Below are 14,608 nucleotides of genomic sequence, written 5' to 3' on the forward strand. Positions count from 1 at the left end.
AGGGGACCAGGGCCTCTACAGGAGCATGGCAGGGAGGATCCCAGCCAGGTCACCAAGCTTTCAACCTTTTCTCTGCCACGTATTATTCAGTGAAAGACCTTGCTCAGGTAATGAATACTTCCATGCCTCAATTTTCACATGTGTAAAGTGTAGACTGTTTTCCTGCCTCTGATGGGTGGATAAGCATAGCCTTCAGACCCTGAGTGGCATTATTCTCTGACAAGGAGCCCTCTGTCATCTTTCTCTTCTCAGCAGGAAGGAGAATGGTAGTGTGGTGGTGTTTGGTGGGATGGACCACAGCTACCACAAAGGAAGACTCAAGTGGATACCAGTGTCCCAAACCCACTACTGGCAGGTGAACGTGAACAGGTAAGCCTCTCCCTCTGAGTGCCATACCTAGTGATGCTCCCAAAAATGCACACGGACACATGGAGACACACGCAAATGCACGATCAGACACACAGTCACACGCAGACACATAGCCTCCAACTGCAAAGTCACACATATAAACACACAGAGACACATATAAACACACACATTGGCACACATATAAACTTGCGCTGTAACACAGATATACACCCAAACAACACACAAAGATAGACAAAGACACAGGCACATACACACACACAGATACACATACAAACACACACAGAAACACACACACGCAAACACACAGATGCACACACCACCCATAGGCTCATAATCACCCCAGGCCTCCTACCCAGGGCCCTGACCAGGGTCCTGAAAAGGGTTTTAACAACGTAGGCTGACCCATTATTGGTCACACACGAGACACAGGGTTCTGGTTATTCCTCATGCATTTTTTCATTTTTGCACTCATGTTCTCACTCACTCACTCACTCACTCATTTATTCAGTCAAGTAAGATACATTGTGCACCCACTGTGTGCTGGGCACTTGAGGGAGGCACTGAGGATACAACTTGCCCTTACACCTGTGAGGCAGATATACATGAAACAAGTCACACGCATAAGGAATTACCACTTTGGTACTTTACAAATGAGGAAGAGTCTAGAGAAAGAAACCAAGGCAGGGGCCTGATATAGTCTGTGGGGAAGGCTTCCTTGAAAAAGTGAAATTTAAGCTGGAACCGGGAAGATGAAGAGAAATTAGCTTGACAAGTGGGCTGGGGGTCGTCTGTACGGACTACCAGTATACACCAAGGCCCTCAGGCCCAAAAAAGCCTGGTGCATTCAAGAAATCAAAGGAAGGTGAAGAAGATTATATGACCAGAGCAAAGGGAAACAGAGTCAGGGCACCAGCAACGGGCTTTTGTGGAGACAGTCAGGGAGCGGGGGCAGTCATGGGGAGAGACTTCAGTGGGATCCTGGTACCCACTATGTCCCACTGTCTCTCAGCATCACCATGGTTGGGATGCTTTTTGGTTGTTACCGTGGCTGCCAGGCCATTATGGATACTGGGACCTCATTGCTGCTTGGCCCAACTAGAGTGATTACCATCATCCAGAACGTCATCAATGCCAAGCCTTTTGATCAACAGGTGAAGGGACATGCCACAGGGTCACTCTGGGTCTCTCCACACAGCAGGGATCAGCTGGGTCAACCTCTCTCCTCTTTCTAATAATAGTACCTGGTTCCATGTAGCACCATCAACAGCCTACCTAGTATTATCTTCACCATCAATGGCAATAAATACCCAGTGCCTGCTCAAGCCTACATCTGGAAGGTGAGGGCCAACCCTGGGGGCTGATTCTCAAATCTCTGATTGCAGGAACCCATGGACTGTTCCTGTGAGGAGGTGCTCCTCTGCAAGCCAAGCCACACCACTGCCTATACTGCTGAGCCCATGAGGCTGGGCCACTGTATCCCACAAAACGAAGCACATGAGAGTAAATGTCATTCTGGGGCATCCATCATCCTGGAATAAACGGAGACACCACCTCATGCCAAAATGTTTAGAGGCACAGAGGAGAGGAGAGCATTAATGATCTCTGCTCTCAAGGAGCTTCTGTTTAACCAAAGCTCTCAGAGGGATGAACACAGAAAGTCAGCTCTAGCCATTCCTGAAGTAGGGTAAGTGACAAGTGGGGTTGGCTGGGACAGTCTCAGTGTGTTTTCCTGCCATAATGTTTAAGAGTCTCCCTTCCCACCTCAAAAGTGTCCTGATTGGATATCAACACAAGGTTCCCCTAGTCTTCAGCTGCAACCCCTCTTGCTAAGCCCCAGTCCCCCCTCTGTGAGTTGAGCTACCAGACCCCTCTGTGGGGATATTGGATGCTCATGTAAATAAAGGGTGCCCAGTGACTGCACAGACCCAGAAAGGGGTTGAGGTTTCATGTTATTTCCCTGTGGGAGTTCAGAGGAGGAGGATGGGCTCAAAGAAAACTTTCAGGAAGATAGAGAATCTCAGTAATAAGAAACCCCAGCTTCATGGATACTTGAGGAAGCCTGCTTGTGTTGAGGCAAATCTACACAGGACTCCATGCAAAGGGAACACGTTTGGACTGCACCAATGGAAGCTGCGGCCAGACTAGGGATAATGAGGGCTACAGACAGGGGGAGCACCAGGGTAAGTCACCCAACCCAGCCTGCAGTGGCCAGGGAAGGTGAGTGTGGGTCCGGGAAGTCTTCCTAGAAGTGCTGAGTACAGTCTTAAAGAAGAGGTTGTGGGGAATAGGGAGAAGAAAAGGAATTCTCTGCAGAGAAAACAGTGAGCATGGGTCAGAAGGAAAGAACAGGGTAACTATATACCACTCTTGTCCTTTTCTTCTTTTTGTTTTGATTTTATTGAAGTATAATTTATTTACAATGTTGTGTTAATTTCTGCTTTACAGCATTGTATCTCACTTATGCATGTAATTATATTGTATTTCCTAATCTTCTCCATTATGATTTATCATGGGATATTGAATATTGTTACCTGTGCTATACAGGAGGGCCTTGTTGTTTGTGCAGCCTCTGTATAGTAGCTTGCATCTGATAATACCAAACTCCAATCCTCCCATCCCCCACCCCCCTCTCTCAGAATAACCACGTCTTGGCCTTTTTTGCTCTTGAAAGTGCACTGCACTTCCACAGCTGCTGAGAGAGCCACTTGGGTCTTACTAAAGGTGGAAAATGAAATGAGAAGCCGCCATGTCTGGATACTGAGGGGGGTGGCAGGTAAGGGCTCAGGCTGACTCGAGTGTATTTCCATCCTCCCCAGGGTCCTCATGGCACTTGTGTTAGCATGTTTCGAGGGGGCACAGAGAATATGAGCGAGTCACTGACCTGGATCCTGGGTGACATCTTCCTGAGGCTGTATTTCTTGGTTTGTGATTGTAGGCACAAGAGAACTGGCCTGGCTCCCACAGTGTAAATGCTGGGGCTGCTTCAGGAATCCATTAGGTCCCCCCCAAGCACACACTCACTCACACATAGGGCACTCTTGCCCAGGGACGGTGGTGGATTCGGTGCTCTGCAAAGCCCTATTCTCAGTGGAATGCCTGATTCCTTTCCCAATGGTGCTAATAGAATGTGTGACCCTGCTTGGATGGGGGAGGTGCAGCCTAATCAGGCAGGATCTAGAACCTCCTCTGAACCACATATGATTGGAGCCCAACTCCAACTGACTTGCAGGAAAGGGGAGACTTATTGGAAGAATACTGGGGATCCATGACACCAGAACCAGAACAGATGCAAACATCTCAGTGACTGGACCCAAGAAATCAGAAGCCATAAGCTCACTCTTTCTCTTTCTTGCACTTTCTCTTCTCTCATCTTTGATTCTCTTAGCCTGACAGCTTTCTTCCCTCAGGCTTCTAAATGTATCTCTTTAAGACATCTCAACCCTAAAGAAAGAAGCTCAGGAAAGATCAGCCTAACAGGGAAGGCTCTGATTAGTCCACCTCAGATCATATGTCCAGCCCTCCACCAACCATCCTGGCAGATGCATGGGGTACTATGATTGGCTTTACTTGGTCATGTGGCCCAGCCCATCATGACTGACAGTTTCCTCCAGCATCACAGGACTTGAGCTGGGGAGATTCAGCCCCAAAGGAAACAGCAGGGGGTGTCCTAGAGCACGGAAGTGTTGGTGATGACCCCATCAATACCAACACCTCCTCATTCACAGGGATGGTAAGGGTTAATAAAAAGAGATCCTATAATTCCCATTTCAGAGGAACTTTGCTAGTGGCCTTCTGCCCAGGGGCTTTCTAGGTGAGGCCTTTCAGGCTCCGATGGTTCCCCTTTGCCCTGCCTCCCCAATCATCATCTGTTTGCTACCCACCACTGCAGAGTCCTTTCCAGTCCCATCTCCTAATTGACAGCCTGTGTGGAAGTCAGAACCAGCCCCACTCCTCCAAGGCACAGCATGCCCCTTCCCCTCACCTCCAAGGCTGTGGGGAGGGTGTCACTCATGTAAAGGGGGACCCAGGGTGCACAAAGCTTTCAGCCTTTCTGAGCTTCCTTGAAGGGCACATCTACACCACTTGGTTAGAGCTGCCATGGTTTGGCACATTTGTAATGGAAGCATCACTTCTTCTGACCTGGAGACCCTAGGCAGCGCTCACACTGGGGACAGCAAGGGTCAGAGGTGGAGGGAGACCCAGATGAGAGAAGGAGCAGGAAAGAATAAATAAGGTGGAAAACACACCCCAATGCAGTGCATAGTATGGGCCTTTACTCAGGCATGACAAACATCAGTGAAAGGTACGTCTGCATTCCTTCCTCATCTTTTCATTCAGTACAAATTTACTGAGCACCTTCTGTGTGCCATGTGCTGTGGTGGAACCCAAGGATAGATGGCTGAGTTAGGAACCCAGCACGGGTTCATAGAGACAGATCAAGAGACAACCCCCATTGCGGAGGGCCAGGTGGAGAAAACAAGACATGTGGGTAGGAGGGCTGAAGAGCAGGGGCTTCCACTTCAGGGAGTCAGGGAAAGGCTCAGATATATGAGGGGGTGCACCGTCCCAGAAACACGCCCCTAATCCCTGACGTTACCATGTGTGTGCAGATCGGCCATATGTCCACAGTTACATGTGCCTGGTCCCTTTGGGATGACACTGGATTATGATGGGCTCAAGGGGAGTGAAAAGGGACCAGTTGCAGAGCTGATAAAGGGGGGAAAGTTGTTGGTAGAATTGGTATTTTTTTTTTAACAGTAAATGGAGACTCACATGAACAGATTGTCAAACTCATTGTCAAGTGGTCTTCATGAAACCGTAAGCAATGTCTCTCTGTTGATGAGAAACCACCAATAAGAGTAAGAAAAATAGCTCTGGTTAATTAGACATGATATTTCACTGTTTCTCCATGAGCCGCTGCAGGGCATGACCCCAGTGTACAAAGGAAGGGTCCTCTAATCTTGTGGCCCCAGTACTGGTGACAGGCACATAATAGACCCTCAATAAATACATGCTGCAGAAATGAATGGATGAATTCACAGGTTCTTCCACTAGAACACACTGCTGCATCCATATTGCGAGACATCTGGTATCAGCAATGTTTAATACCATAATATCAACTAGAAAACATCTGGCTTTGCTTTCCTAGATGAGCCTAATGCCAGGGCTGGACCTGTGTCTATTAATGAGCCCGCTGTTCTTCAGGTTCTGTATTTGTAGCCTGTGATGCCAACATGAGGATAAATCTGATCTTCATCAACTTTTTTTTTTTTTTTTTTTTTTTTTTTGCCCCACCACAAGGCATGTGGGATCTTAGTTCCCTGACCAGGGATAAAACCCTGTGCCCTGCATTGGAAACACAGAGACTTAACCACTGGACCACCAGGGACATCCCAATGTCTATTCTTCAAAGCAACAGTTTCCCCTGCACTCTACATTCATCCTTTACCCATTGTAGACCAGAGGGATTTATAGCCAAAAGTGAGACAAAAGGTAGAAAGAAAGATCAGGAATAAGATAGATCTTGAACTCATCTTGAAAGAGTGTAAATTTGTACAATCTATGTGGAGATGGCATGTTCTTCAAATATGTATTGACTTTGTGCCAGCGATGTTGCTTCTAAAGTTTATGCTAAAGCAATGATCAGAAGCACTTTCAAACATACATAAGCAAGGATCTAGTCCTCAGAGTCTCTTAAAAAAAGGAAAATCTATGACATCCCAACGTCCATTAAACATAAAGTGTCCACAGGATAGATAGGCGATCATGCAATCAACTGTCTTAAAATTGTGTTTTAGGAGAATATTGAGTGTTATGAGAAATCATTCCAATATGACACTGAGAGAAAAGAACAGAATATAAAACAACATGATCCCACATTTGCTAAGACATGGTAGACAGTGCAGTGTACTCACCAGGCATGTACATACTGGAGCTTTTCTTCCTGGGTTCAAATCCCATCTGTGAGATCTACCAGTCAGGTGACCTTGAATTTCATTTCTGGATATTGCTTTCCTATTCTGTAAATTTGGGAAAAGGATAGTTCCTCCCTCACTTATCATTAGGAAAATACAAATCGAATGACAGTAAGATACCATCTCACATCCATTAGGATGGTCATTATGAAAAAACAAAAGATCTCAGAGAAAACATAGGTAGAACACTCTATGACATAAATCAAAGTAAGATCCTTTTGGGCCCACCTCCTAGAATATTGGAAACAAACACAAAAATGAACAAATGGGACCTAGGGAAAAATAAAAGTTTTTGTACAGCAAAAGAAACCATGAACAAGACAAGAAGACAGCTCTCAGAATGGGAGAAAATATTTGCCAATGAAGCAACCAATTAATCTCCAAAATATACAAGCAGCTCACAGAATTCAATATTGAAAAAGCAAACAATCCAATCCAAAAATGGGCAGAAGACCTAAATAGACATTTCTTCAAAGAAGACATGCAGATGGCTAACAAACAGATGACAAAATGCTCAACATCACTAACCATTAGAGAGATGCAAGTCAAATCCACAATGAGGTATCAACTCACACTGGTCAGAACAGCCATTATCAAAAAATCTAGAAACAATAAATGCTGGAGAGGGTGTGGAGAAAAGGGAACCCTCCTGCACTGTTGGTGGGAACGTAAATTAGTACAGCCACTAAGGAAAACAGTATGGAGGTTCCTTAAAAAACCAAAACTAAAAATACCATATAATGCAGCAGTCCCACTACTGGGCATATACCCTGAGAAAACCATACTCCCAAAAGATGCATGTACCACAATGTTCATTGCAGCACTGTTTACAATAGCCAGGACATGGAAGTGAAGTCCGTGAAATCTGTTTAGGGGAACGGATTCGTAATCTCCGGAAGAAAAGAATTTCTCCTTGGGATCAATAACAAATCGTTGTTCAGGTTTAAGTAGAAAGTAACAGTTTATTAGAGAGCAGTTAGAAAAAGAGTACAATAGCTTCTGGCACAGACACCAGAAGTGGGTGGAGAGACTCCCGAAGGGGTGTATATGTGTGTTTTATATACCCTAAAAAGATAAGTTAGTTAGCTCACAAGATTCAGAATTCTTCCTTGTAAGTTTCACAAACACTTAGATAATCACCAAAGAGATTTAAAGTGAGAGCTTTAAAGTTCAGTGAATGCCTCCCTGTACCTGCTAACCATCACTCTGGTTCAGTTTGTGTGATTAGGAAGAAGAGTCATAAATTTCAACACACACGAAATGAATACAACGGGGCCCATAAATTCTCCTAATTGGGTGTCTCTTCTTGCTTAAGCTTATCCTATTCCCATCATATTCATATCAGAAGCAATTAAAAGCCCATCAACAGATCAATGGATAAAGAAGATGTGGTACATATACAATGGAATATTACTCAGCCATAAAAAAGGAATGAAACTGAGATATTTGTAGTGAGGTGGATGGACCTACAGTCTGTTATACAGAGTGAAGTAAGCCAGAAAGAGAAAACATATATATGGAATCTGAAAATATGGTACTGATGAACCCAGTGACAGGGCAAGAATAAAGATGCAAATGCAGGGAATGGACTTGAGGAAATGGTGGGGGTGGGCGAAGGGGAAGCTGGGATGAATGGGGAGAGTACCTTTGACATATATACAGTACCAAATGTACAATAGATAGCTAGTGGGAAGCTGCTGCACAACACAGGGAGGTGAAATCTATGGTTGGAGATGACTTAAAGGGGTGAGATAGGGAGGGTGGGAGGGAGTTGCATGAGGAAGGGGTCATGGGGATATATGTATAAATACAACTGATTCACTTTGTTGTACCACAGAAACTGGCACAACAGTGTAAAACAATTATATTTCAATAAAGACCTTAAAAAATACAAAATACAAAAGGGAACAAGTGTTGAGAAGGATGTGTAACCCTGTGCATGGTTGGTGGGGATGTAAAATTGTGTAGTCGATGAAGAACATAATGGAGATTCCTCAAAAAAGTTAAAAAGAGAATTCCTATATGATCCAGCAATTTCACTTATGTGTATTTATTCCAGAAAATTAAAATCTTGATCTCAAAGGGATATTTGCCCTGCTGAGGTAAGAGATAGATGGGCTCCTGGGCTGGACAGCGGTGTTTGTTAAGTGGAGCCAAACTGAAGCTTTGTTCTCACCCAGACACTCCAAGGACAAATCTAGTGGCAGAAGCTGAGCTCTGCTGAAGTAAAGAGATAAGGCGCCCATTCCTAAGATCAAGGAAAACTTCCCTGTCTGCCCATGCATAGGAAGTCTCCTTGGGGGTCAAATAGGGAGGGGGGCACCACCTCATGTTAAATGTGGACCTGCACCCATAGGCCTCTGCAGTGGGATCCATCTTAGCAGAAAGTTGTGCAAGCATTTTGGGAGGGTCCTAGGACTAGTCAGGTGTGAAAAAAGAAATAAGATACTTGGCTAAAGGTAAACAAAGACCCGGGAGGACTGTTCTATAAAAATAAGTTAAATCACCTCTTTCCTGAACCACTAGTTCAAGACGCCCGCTCACCTCCCTGGGTGTGTATCTCTGTCTAGTTTCTGACTTACTGTGCCCCTCCTCATTAAAGAGGACACCCACACCCTTTCTCTCTGGGTGTGTATTTCTGCCTTGCTTCTGTCTTAAATAAATAAACTTCTTCTCTGTGTCCTCTCCCATACATTGTGCTGTGTCTCTAAAAATAAACTTTGTACCTGTTTTTAAAGTTTTTGCCTTCTTGAGATAGTCTTGCTTTCAAAAGGGGGAAAGAGCTAGCGCCACTTTCATTCTAGCCTCTAACCCCTAATGGGTTAGTAGTTAGAATACCTGGTTTTTCATCTAGGCTACCAAGGTTCAATTCCTGGGAAAGAAATTAAGATCTCTGTTCAGGACCTCTCACTGCTGTCTCTCCGAGATTACTGTCATGTACATTGCAGCATCACTCACCATAGACAAGATGTAGAAATAACTGAGATCCGTCACCAATTGAATGGATAAAGAAAATGTGGTAGAGATGTACAATGGAATATTATTCTGCATTTAAAAAGTATTTATTTATTTATTTGGCTTCACAGGCTGTAATTTGCAGTATAAGTGATTTTCTGTTGCGGCATGATGGAATTTTAGTTATGGCATGTGAACTATTAGTTATGGCATGTGGGATCTAGTTCCCTGACCAAGAATCGGACCCAAGCCCCCTGCATTGGGAGCCTGGAGTCTTGTCCACTGTGTCACCAGGGAATTCTCAGTGATGGCTTTTTATATATTTAATTTGTTTTAATCAATTTGAAGTGATGTTAAAGTTGTCCCACCTTTGGCCTCTCAGATAGATTCCTAAACTTTGTGTCTGGCCCCCAGTGGTCTTCAAAAGCTCTCAAATTTCTGGTCCTTCAAGGTTCCCAGGCTTATCTTGTGCACTTCTTGGTCCAGCCCTGAAAGCAGCCATCTCTTCAAGAACCTTTGGATCCTCTTGTGGGAAATGGTATTTAGAGGCCACAAGCTAGGCCTCAGGATACTCACAGTTATCAAGTTGCCATTACTTCTAGGCTTTTCAGTGGTCAGAGCCAAGAAGTACAGATTTTCTTTTCAAAAAATAAAAAAAAAGAAATTAAATGGTATGAACTTATGATTCAAGTTTTAAGACTACAGGGTTTTACTTGAACTTTTTGGTTGTGTTTTTAAACTTCCTTTCTCTCTTCTGAGGAAAATCTTGCTTCCTAACAGCATTAGCATTGAGTACTTTCTTGCTTTAACCTGTCACATAGTTACAATACTTTCAACATAACAGTAGCAATATCCCCAACACTAAGGTGTTGGATATAGTTTCAGACTTCTTTGGCTTTTTATTTTTGGTTTCGTTTTGGAGGGAGGGTGTATTTCTTTGTTTCTCTGTCCTTAGAAGATACCCCACTCTGAATGTAGGTTAAAATTTGCATTTGAAGTTGCTTTAGTAATATTTTGTTCTGTGAGCTTATGTCACCAACTTGATAGAATTGAGGTCATTTGTCTGAGGTCTTAATTTGGATAGATGTGTTTATTTCCATATTTCTGGATGCTGCAATACATTTACATGGTTGCAAAGTCAAACTATCAAGCAAGAAAAATCTCACTTCTGTCCCTGCCCCTCTCCCATATATTATACTTTTTATTAGTTTTTGGTTTATTCTTCCACTCTTTCTTAATGAAAATAAAGATATATGTGGTTGGAAAAGCAGCAAAATATAAGCATTTTCCTGGCTCTCTTTTTTAAAAACTAAACAGTATACCCTGAAGATTTCAGCCATTCCATGCCTCCCCCATCCCCATTATACCCAATTGTTTGGATGCCCTATGCCTATTCAACACTCCCCCATGGATGGTCACTTCAAGTATGTTTCTAATCTTTTCCTTCTACAAACAATGTTGCAGTAAATAGCTTGTGCATATGTTTTTTCTGTATTTTTGCCAGTGTATCTTTGAGATAAATCCCTAGAAGTAGAATTGCTGAGCTAAATGGTATTTGTGTGTGTCATTTGCTAGGTCATGTCAAATCCTCTCCGAAGGGATTGAACCACCAAAACTGAACATTTACAGTGTGCCAAAATGAGTAGGAAAATGCAGCACCCTATCTATCACCCACCTGGTGACCAGGCCAGCCTCTGGTTGTTGAACCCAAGGACAGGCCTGAAAAGATCTCACCCAGGAAAATGCAGGCCCTGGGAATCCTGGAAGGAGCCATAAAACTCCATTGTATTTACTTTGGCTGGAAACATAGTTTAACAGATAGCCTGTTCATCTCAGGCTGAGCAGGAGCTCTGAGTGGTCTTTTCTGTAATCTTTAATTGATAAGAAGCTTAAAAATTATTGCTTTGTGTGTTTGGTTTGGTAGACAAAATTCTTCAAGACACGGATCCTAATGGGGAATTATATCAGAAGCTTAGTGATGAATGGAATATTTATAAATGGAATATTTCCTGCCATATCAATAAACAAGGGATGTCACAGTCATCAAGGATTGCGACCCTCACTGAAAAGAATACCTGCCATCAGACTGCAAGTCAATCCCTGTGGTGAGCCCTGAGGAAACCCGGGATGTGAAAATGCAGACCCCAGATAGCTAAGGGGCATAGCAAAGGAATGATTTCAGTGAGCCCAAAGCTTCCATCTTCCCTTACATAGAAAAGCGCTAAGTTCCTTAACATGGGGTATCTAGTTTCCTTTAAAGGATGTTCCTGGCTACCTGTCCTTTGTTGCAAAACCCCTATATATCCTGGCTCCTCCCCTCACCTCCTTGGAGCAGTTTCTCAGAGCTATCTGAGATGCTGCCTCCTGGGCTGCAGTCCTCATTGAGTCCCAAATAAAACTTAACTTGCAACTCTCACATTGTACATATACTTTTTAAGTCAACATCAGCAATTGGACATTATTAAATTCATTGGTCGATAGGTCCCTGGTGATCTTTCTTTACAAATGGAAGGAAAATTAACATGGTTAAGATGCATTCAGTCTCTTATTCATTCGACCAGCGTGAGTTCAACCCTCTTTTCTCCACTCTCTACTCCCACATCTAGGTGAGAAATAAAAACCTGCACAGCCTGCAGGCTGAATCCAGCACACAGGTGTTCAGTTTTGACTCATACTTATTTTGTGGAAATGAGAGCAATTATTTGCTCACATTTAAAATCAGGGGATTTTACATAAATGTTCAGACTTCTGACTTCTCTTGACAATTTGGCCAACCAGGCTGCTTTCCAGCAGGGCAGCTGCCGGTTAGAGCTTAGGAGAGGCTGCCCCCACTAGTACCTCAGTTGCTGCCTGTCCCTTGTAAAGATGTCCGCCCAACACTTTCATTTATTTCTCTTGCCTCCTAGGCCATGAGTTTATGAGGACTGCCCTAGACTGCTAGCTCCCTGAAGATAAGGATCAACTGTGTCTTACTCAACTTTGACTCTCCAGCAACTAACCCAGATCCCTGCACGCAGAATCCTCTGTATATGTTTGTTGGATGATATGAGGTATCTTGGGGATGCATGCATCACATTTCTTCCCATAGTGAAACTCTGCAATTGTAATACTACTCTAGCCTCGATTTTTAATGCAGATTGGCATCATAAGTGCCCCTGGTCTGTGTCGTCTGTCCCACTACTTAAAGCCACACACTTGTATGTCCCTGGGCTGCCCCTCATGTCTATATTTTGCCATTTGACCTCTATTCCTCCTTAGAATCTCCTCTTCAACTAAGGACTGCAATACACATCTCATGAAGTTGTTTGGAAGACCACATGAGATCACGAACATCAAGCATGGCCCCTAGCATTTATTTTTCACATTAGTAGCAGTTTTTTGTATTCAAGCTTGCAAGAGTCTCACCTCTCTTAGTTAGTCCATCGGATTCAGTTTTGGTTTAGCAGCCAAGCCCTAAGGAATACTTTACAGTAGAAACCTCTGCATTCAGAGAATTGGCAAAGTCTACTCCCCACAGACATTGATAGAGGTAAAAATTTTATCAAGACATTCATAACTCTTATCTGATCCATTATTGGCCTAAAGGGGACAATGAGAGGAGTTCAGAGCATATATAACTGGGAGCTCTTGGCCATCATGGTGTGGTCCAAATTCACCCTTTCTTGAGTACCTTACCCCAGGCTAGAAGCATGAAGTGGCTTGGGATCCTCAGGCTGGTGGCCCTCTCAGAGTGCCTAGTCATGAAAGTATGGGGACGGTAGGTGGCATCATCTCTGTTTCTGGGGTTTTTCTTGTCCTCTTCTTTTTCCACCCATCAGGGTTAGAAGGAAATATAATCATTCCCTGACAGACTGAAAGTTCAGCTCACACTTATTAATGAGTACTTTCCCATGGAAACAAGTGTCTTGGGGCTGGCCTGCAGGGTTACACAACTCTGGAGATGCCAGTGACATCATGACCTATGTGAAAATGGCACTCCTTGGCATGGTTCAGTGCACAACGTCTGCAACTGTAAGTGAGGTCCTATGGAACAGCATTTCCCCTGTAATTGCTTCTGCATCTTCTCTCTGCTCTCTCTCCTTGTCAGTGTGCATGTGTCTTTCTCTTCATATCTTTCTCTCTCTCTTTTATGTCTTCCATTATATTGGATGTCTCTGTGTATGCAGAACCCTCTGAGTTTCTGTTTCTTTGTTAGTTTGTTTTCTATTTTGACTCTTTCTTGCTTCTCTAGCCTCTTAATTCCTCTAATGTATTCCCCATCTCATGGCTTCCTCTCTCACCACTCTCTTCTGCTTGAGCCCTGCAGAAACATGAGGAAGGCTACCTCTAGGCTATTTTACCTTTGACGAGCAGTGTGACCACAGCTTAGTCACAAACTCCCTGCACTTCAAATTCCTGCCAGTATAAAGAAGATCATGATCCGCCTTCTACGTGCTTCCCAGAGGGTCTTTGAAAAAGATACAGTGGGATGGCCATAGCAATGGTAATGGCTGTCATTGTTGAGACTTCCTACATATCGGGGACATTATAACCATTTTCTCACTTAATACCCACCACATTCTTCATGGCAAATGGGGGTTATCATATTCCACCTTTTTAGCAATGATGATATTGTAACTCAAAAGGTCATATGATTTACCCAGGATTACACCATAGAACTAGTATTCAAACTGAGGTCTTTGCCCAGTCTTTGCATGGCATCCTGATAATAACATGACACTCATAAAAATGCTGGGAAATTACAGAGCATCATTACAATGAAAGGTATGACAGTCATACAAAAACACAGAGAGCTGATTGTTGCCCCTTCTTTGTTTCCTTTTCCCAATGTTTGGCGAAAGAATCCCTCTAATGAAGGTCAAGACCGTGCGAGAAACTCTCAGGGTAAAAAACCTGCTGACAAATTTCCTGGAGGAGAACACTGACCACAGGTCCCACAATGCCAGTGATGACCCGAGTAATTCTCTTCAATCCCTGAGGAACCACCTGGATGTGAGTGTCTTGGGAGGATGCTGCTCCACAGTGCCCCCTGGTGCTCTGGCCTAGCACTGGGGTTCATCTGGAGGTACCAGGCTGGATGTTGGGGCTGCGGCTCTGGGAGGAAGCAGAAACACTGGGGAACAGGGAGCCCATTCCCAGAGGAGAAGGCACTCTCATCCTCAGCTCTTGGTCTGTGGTTACTGGGCCCAGCAATGACAAGGGGGCAGGTAAACATCCATTTCTGTGCCAAAGATATGTGATTATTTGAGGAAGATTGTTCTTTCTGAACTAAGTGAGCTGCAGAGTTACAGGTGAAAGGTGAGCCATGT

The 14,608-nt window shown here is 44.0% G+C and overlaps 1 protein-coding gene across 1 annotated transcript in view; it reads left to right on the plus strand.

The window, feature by feature from the left end:
* Positions 1–289: 289 nt before the first annotated feature.
* LOC130848734 (pregnancy-associated glycoprotein 2-like) overlaps positions 290–14,608 on the plus strand; it is a 35,800-nt gene continuing 21,481 nt past the window's right edge. Inside the window, exons 1-4 of the mRNA XM_057727139.1 lie at positions 290–369; positions 1,469–1,520; positions 1,608–1,706; positions 1,752–1,842. Of these exons, the coding sequence (XP_057583122.1) occupies positions 290–369; positions 1,469–1,520; positions 1,608–1,706; positions 1,752–1,842 (322 nt within the window). The remainder of the gene's footprint in view (positions 370–1,468; positions 1,521–1,607; positions 1,707–1,751; positions 1,843–14,608) is intronic.

The sequence above is a fragment of the Hippopotamus amphibius genome, chromosome 3, assembly GCF_030028045.1.
Source record: "Hippopotamus amphibius kiboko isolate mHipAmp2 chromosome 3, mHipAmp2.hap2, whole genome shotgun sequence".
NCBI classification, from domain to species: Eukaryota; Metazoa; Chordata; class Mammalia; order Artiodactyla; family Hippopotamidae; genus Hippopotamus; species Hippopotamus amphibius.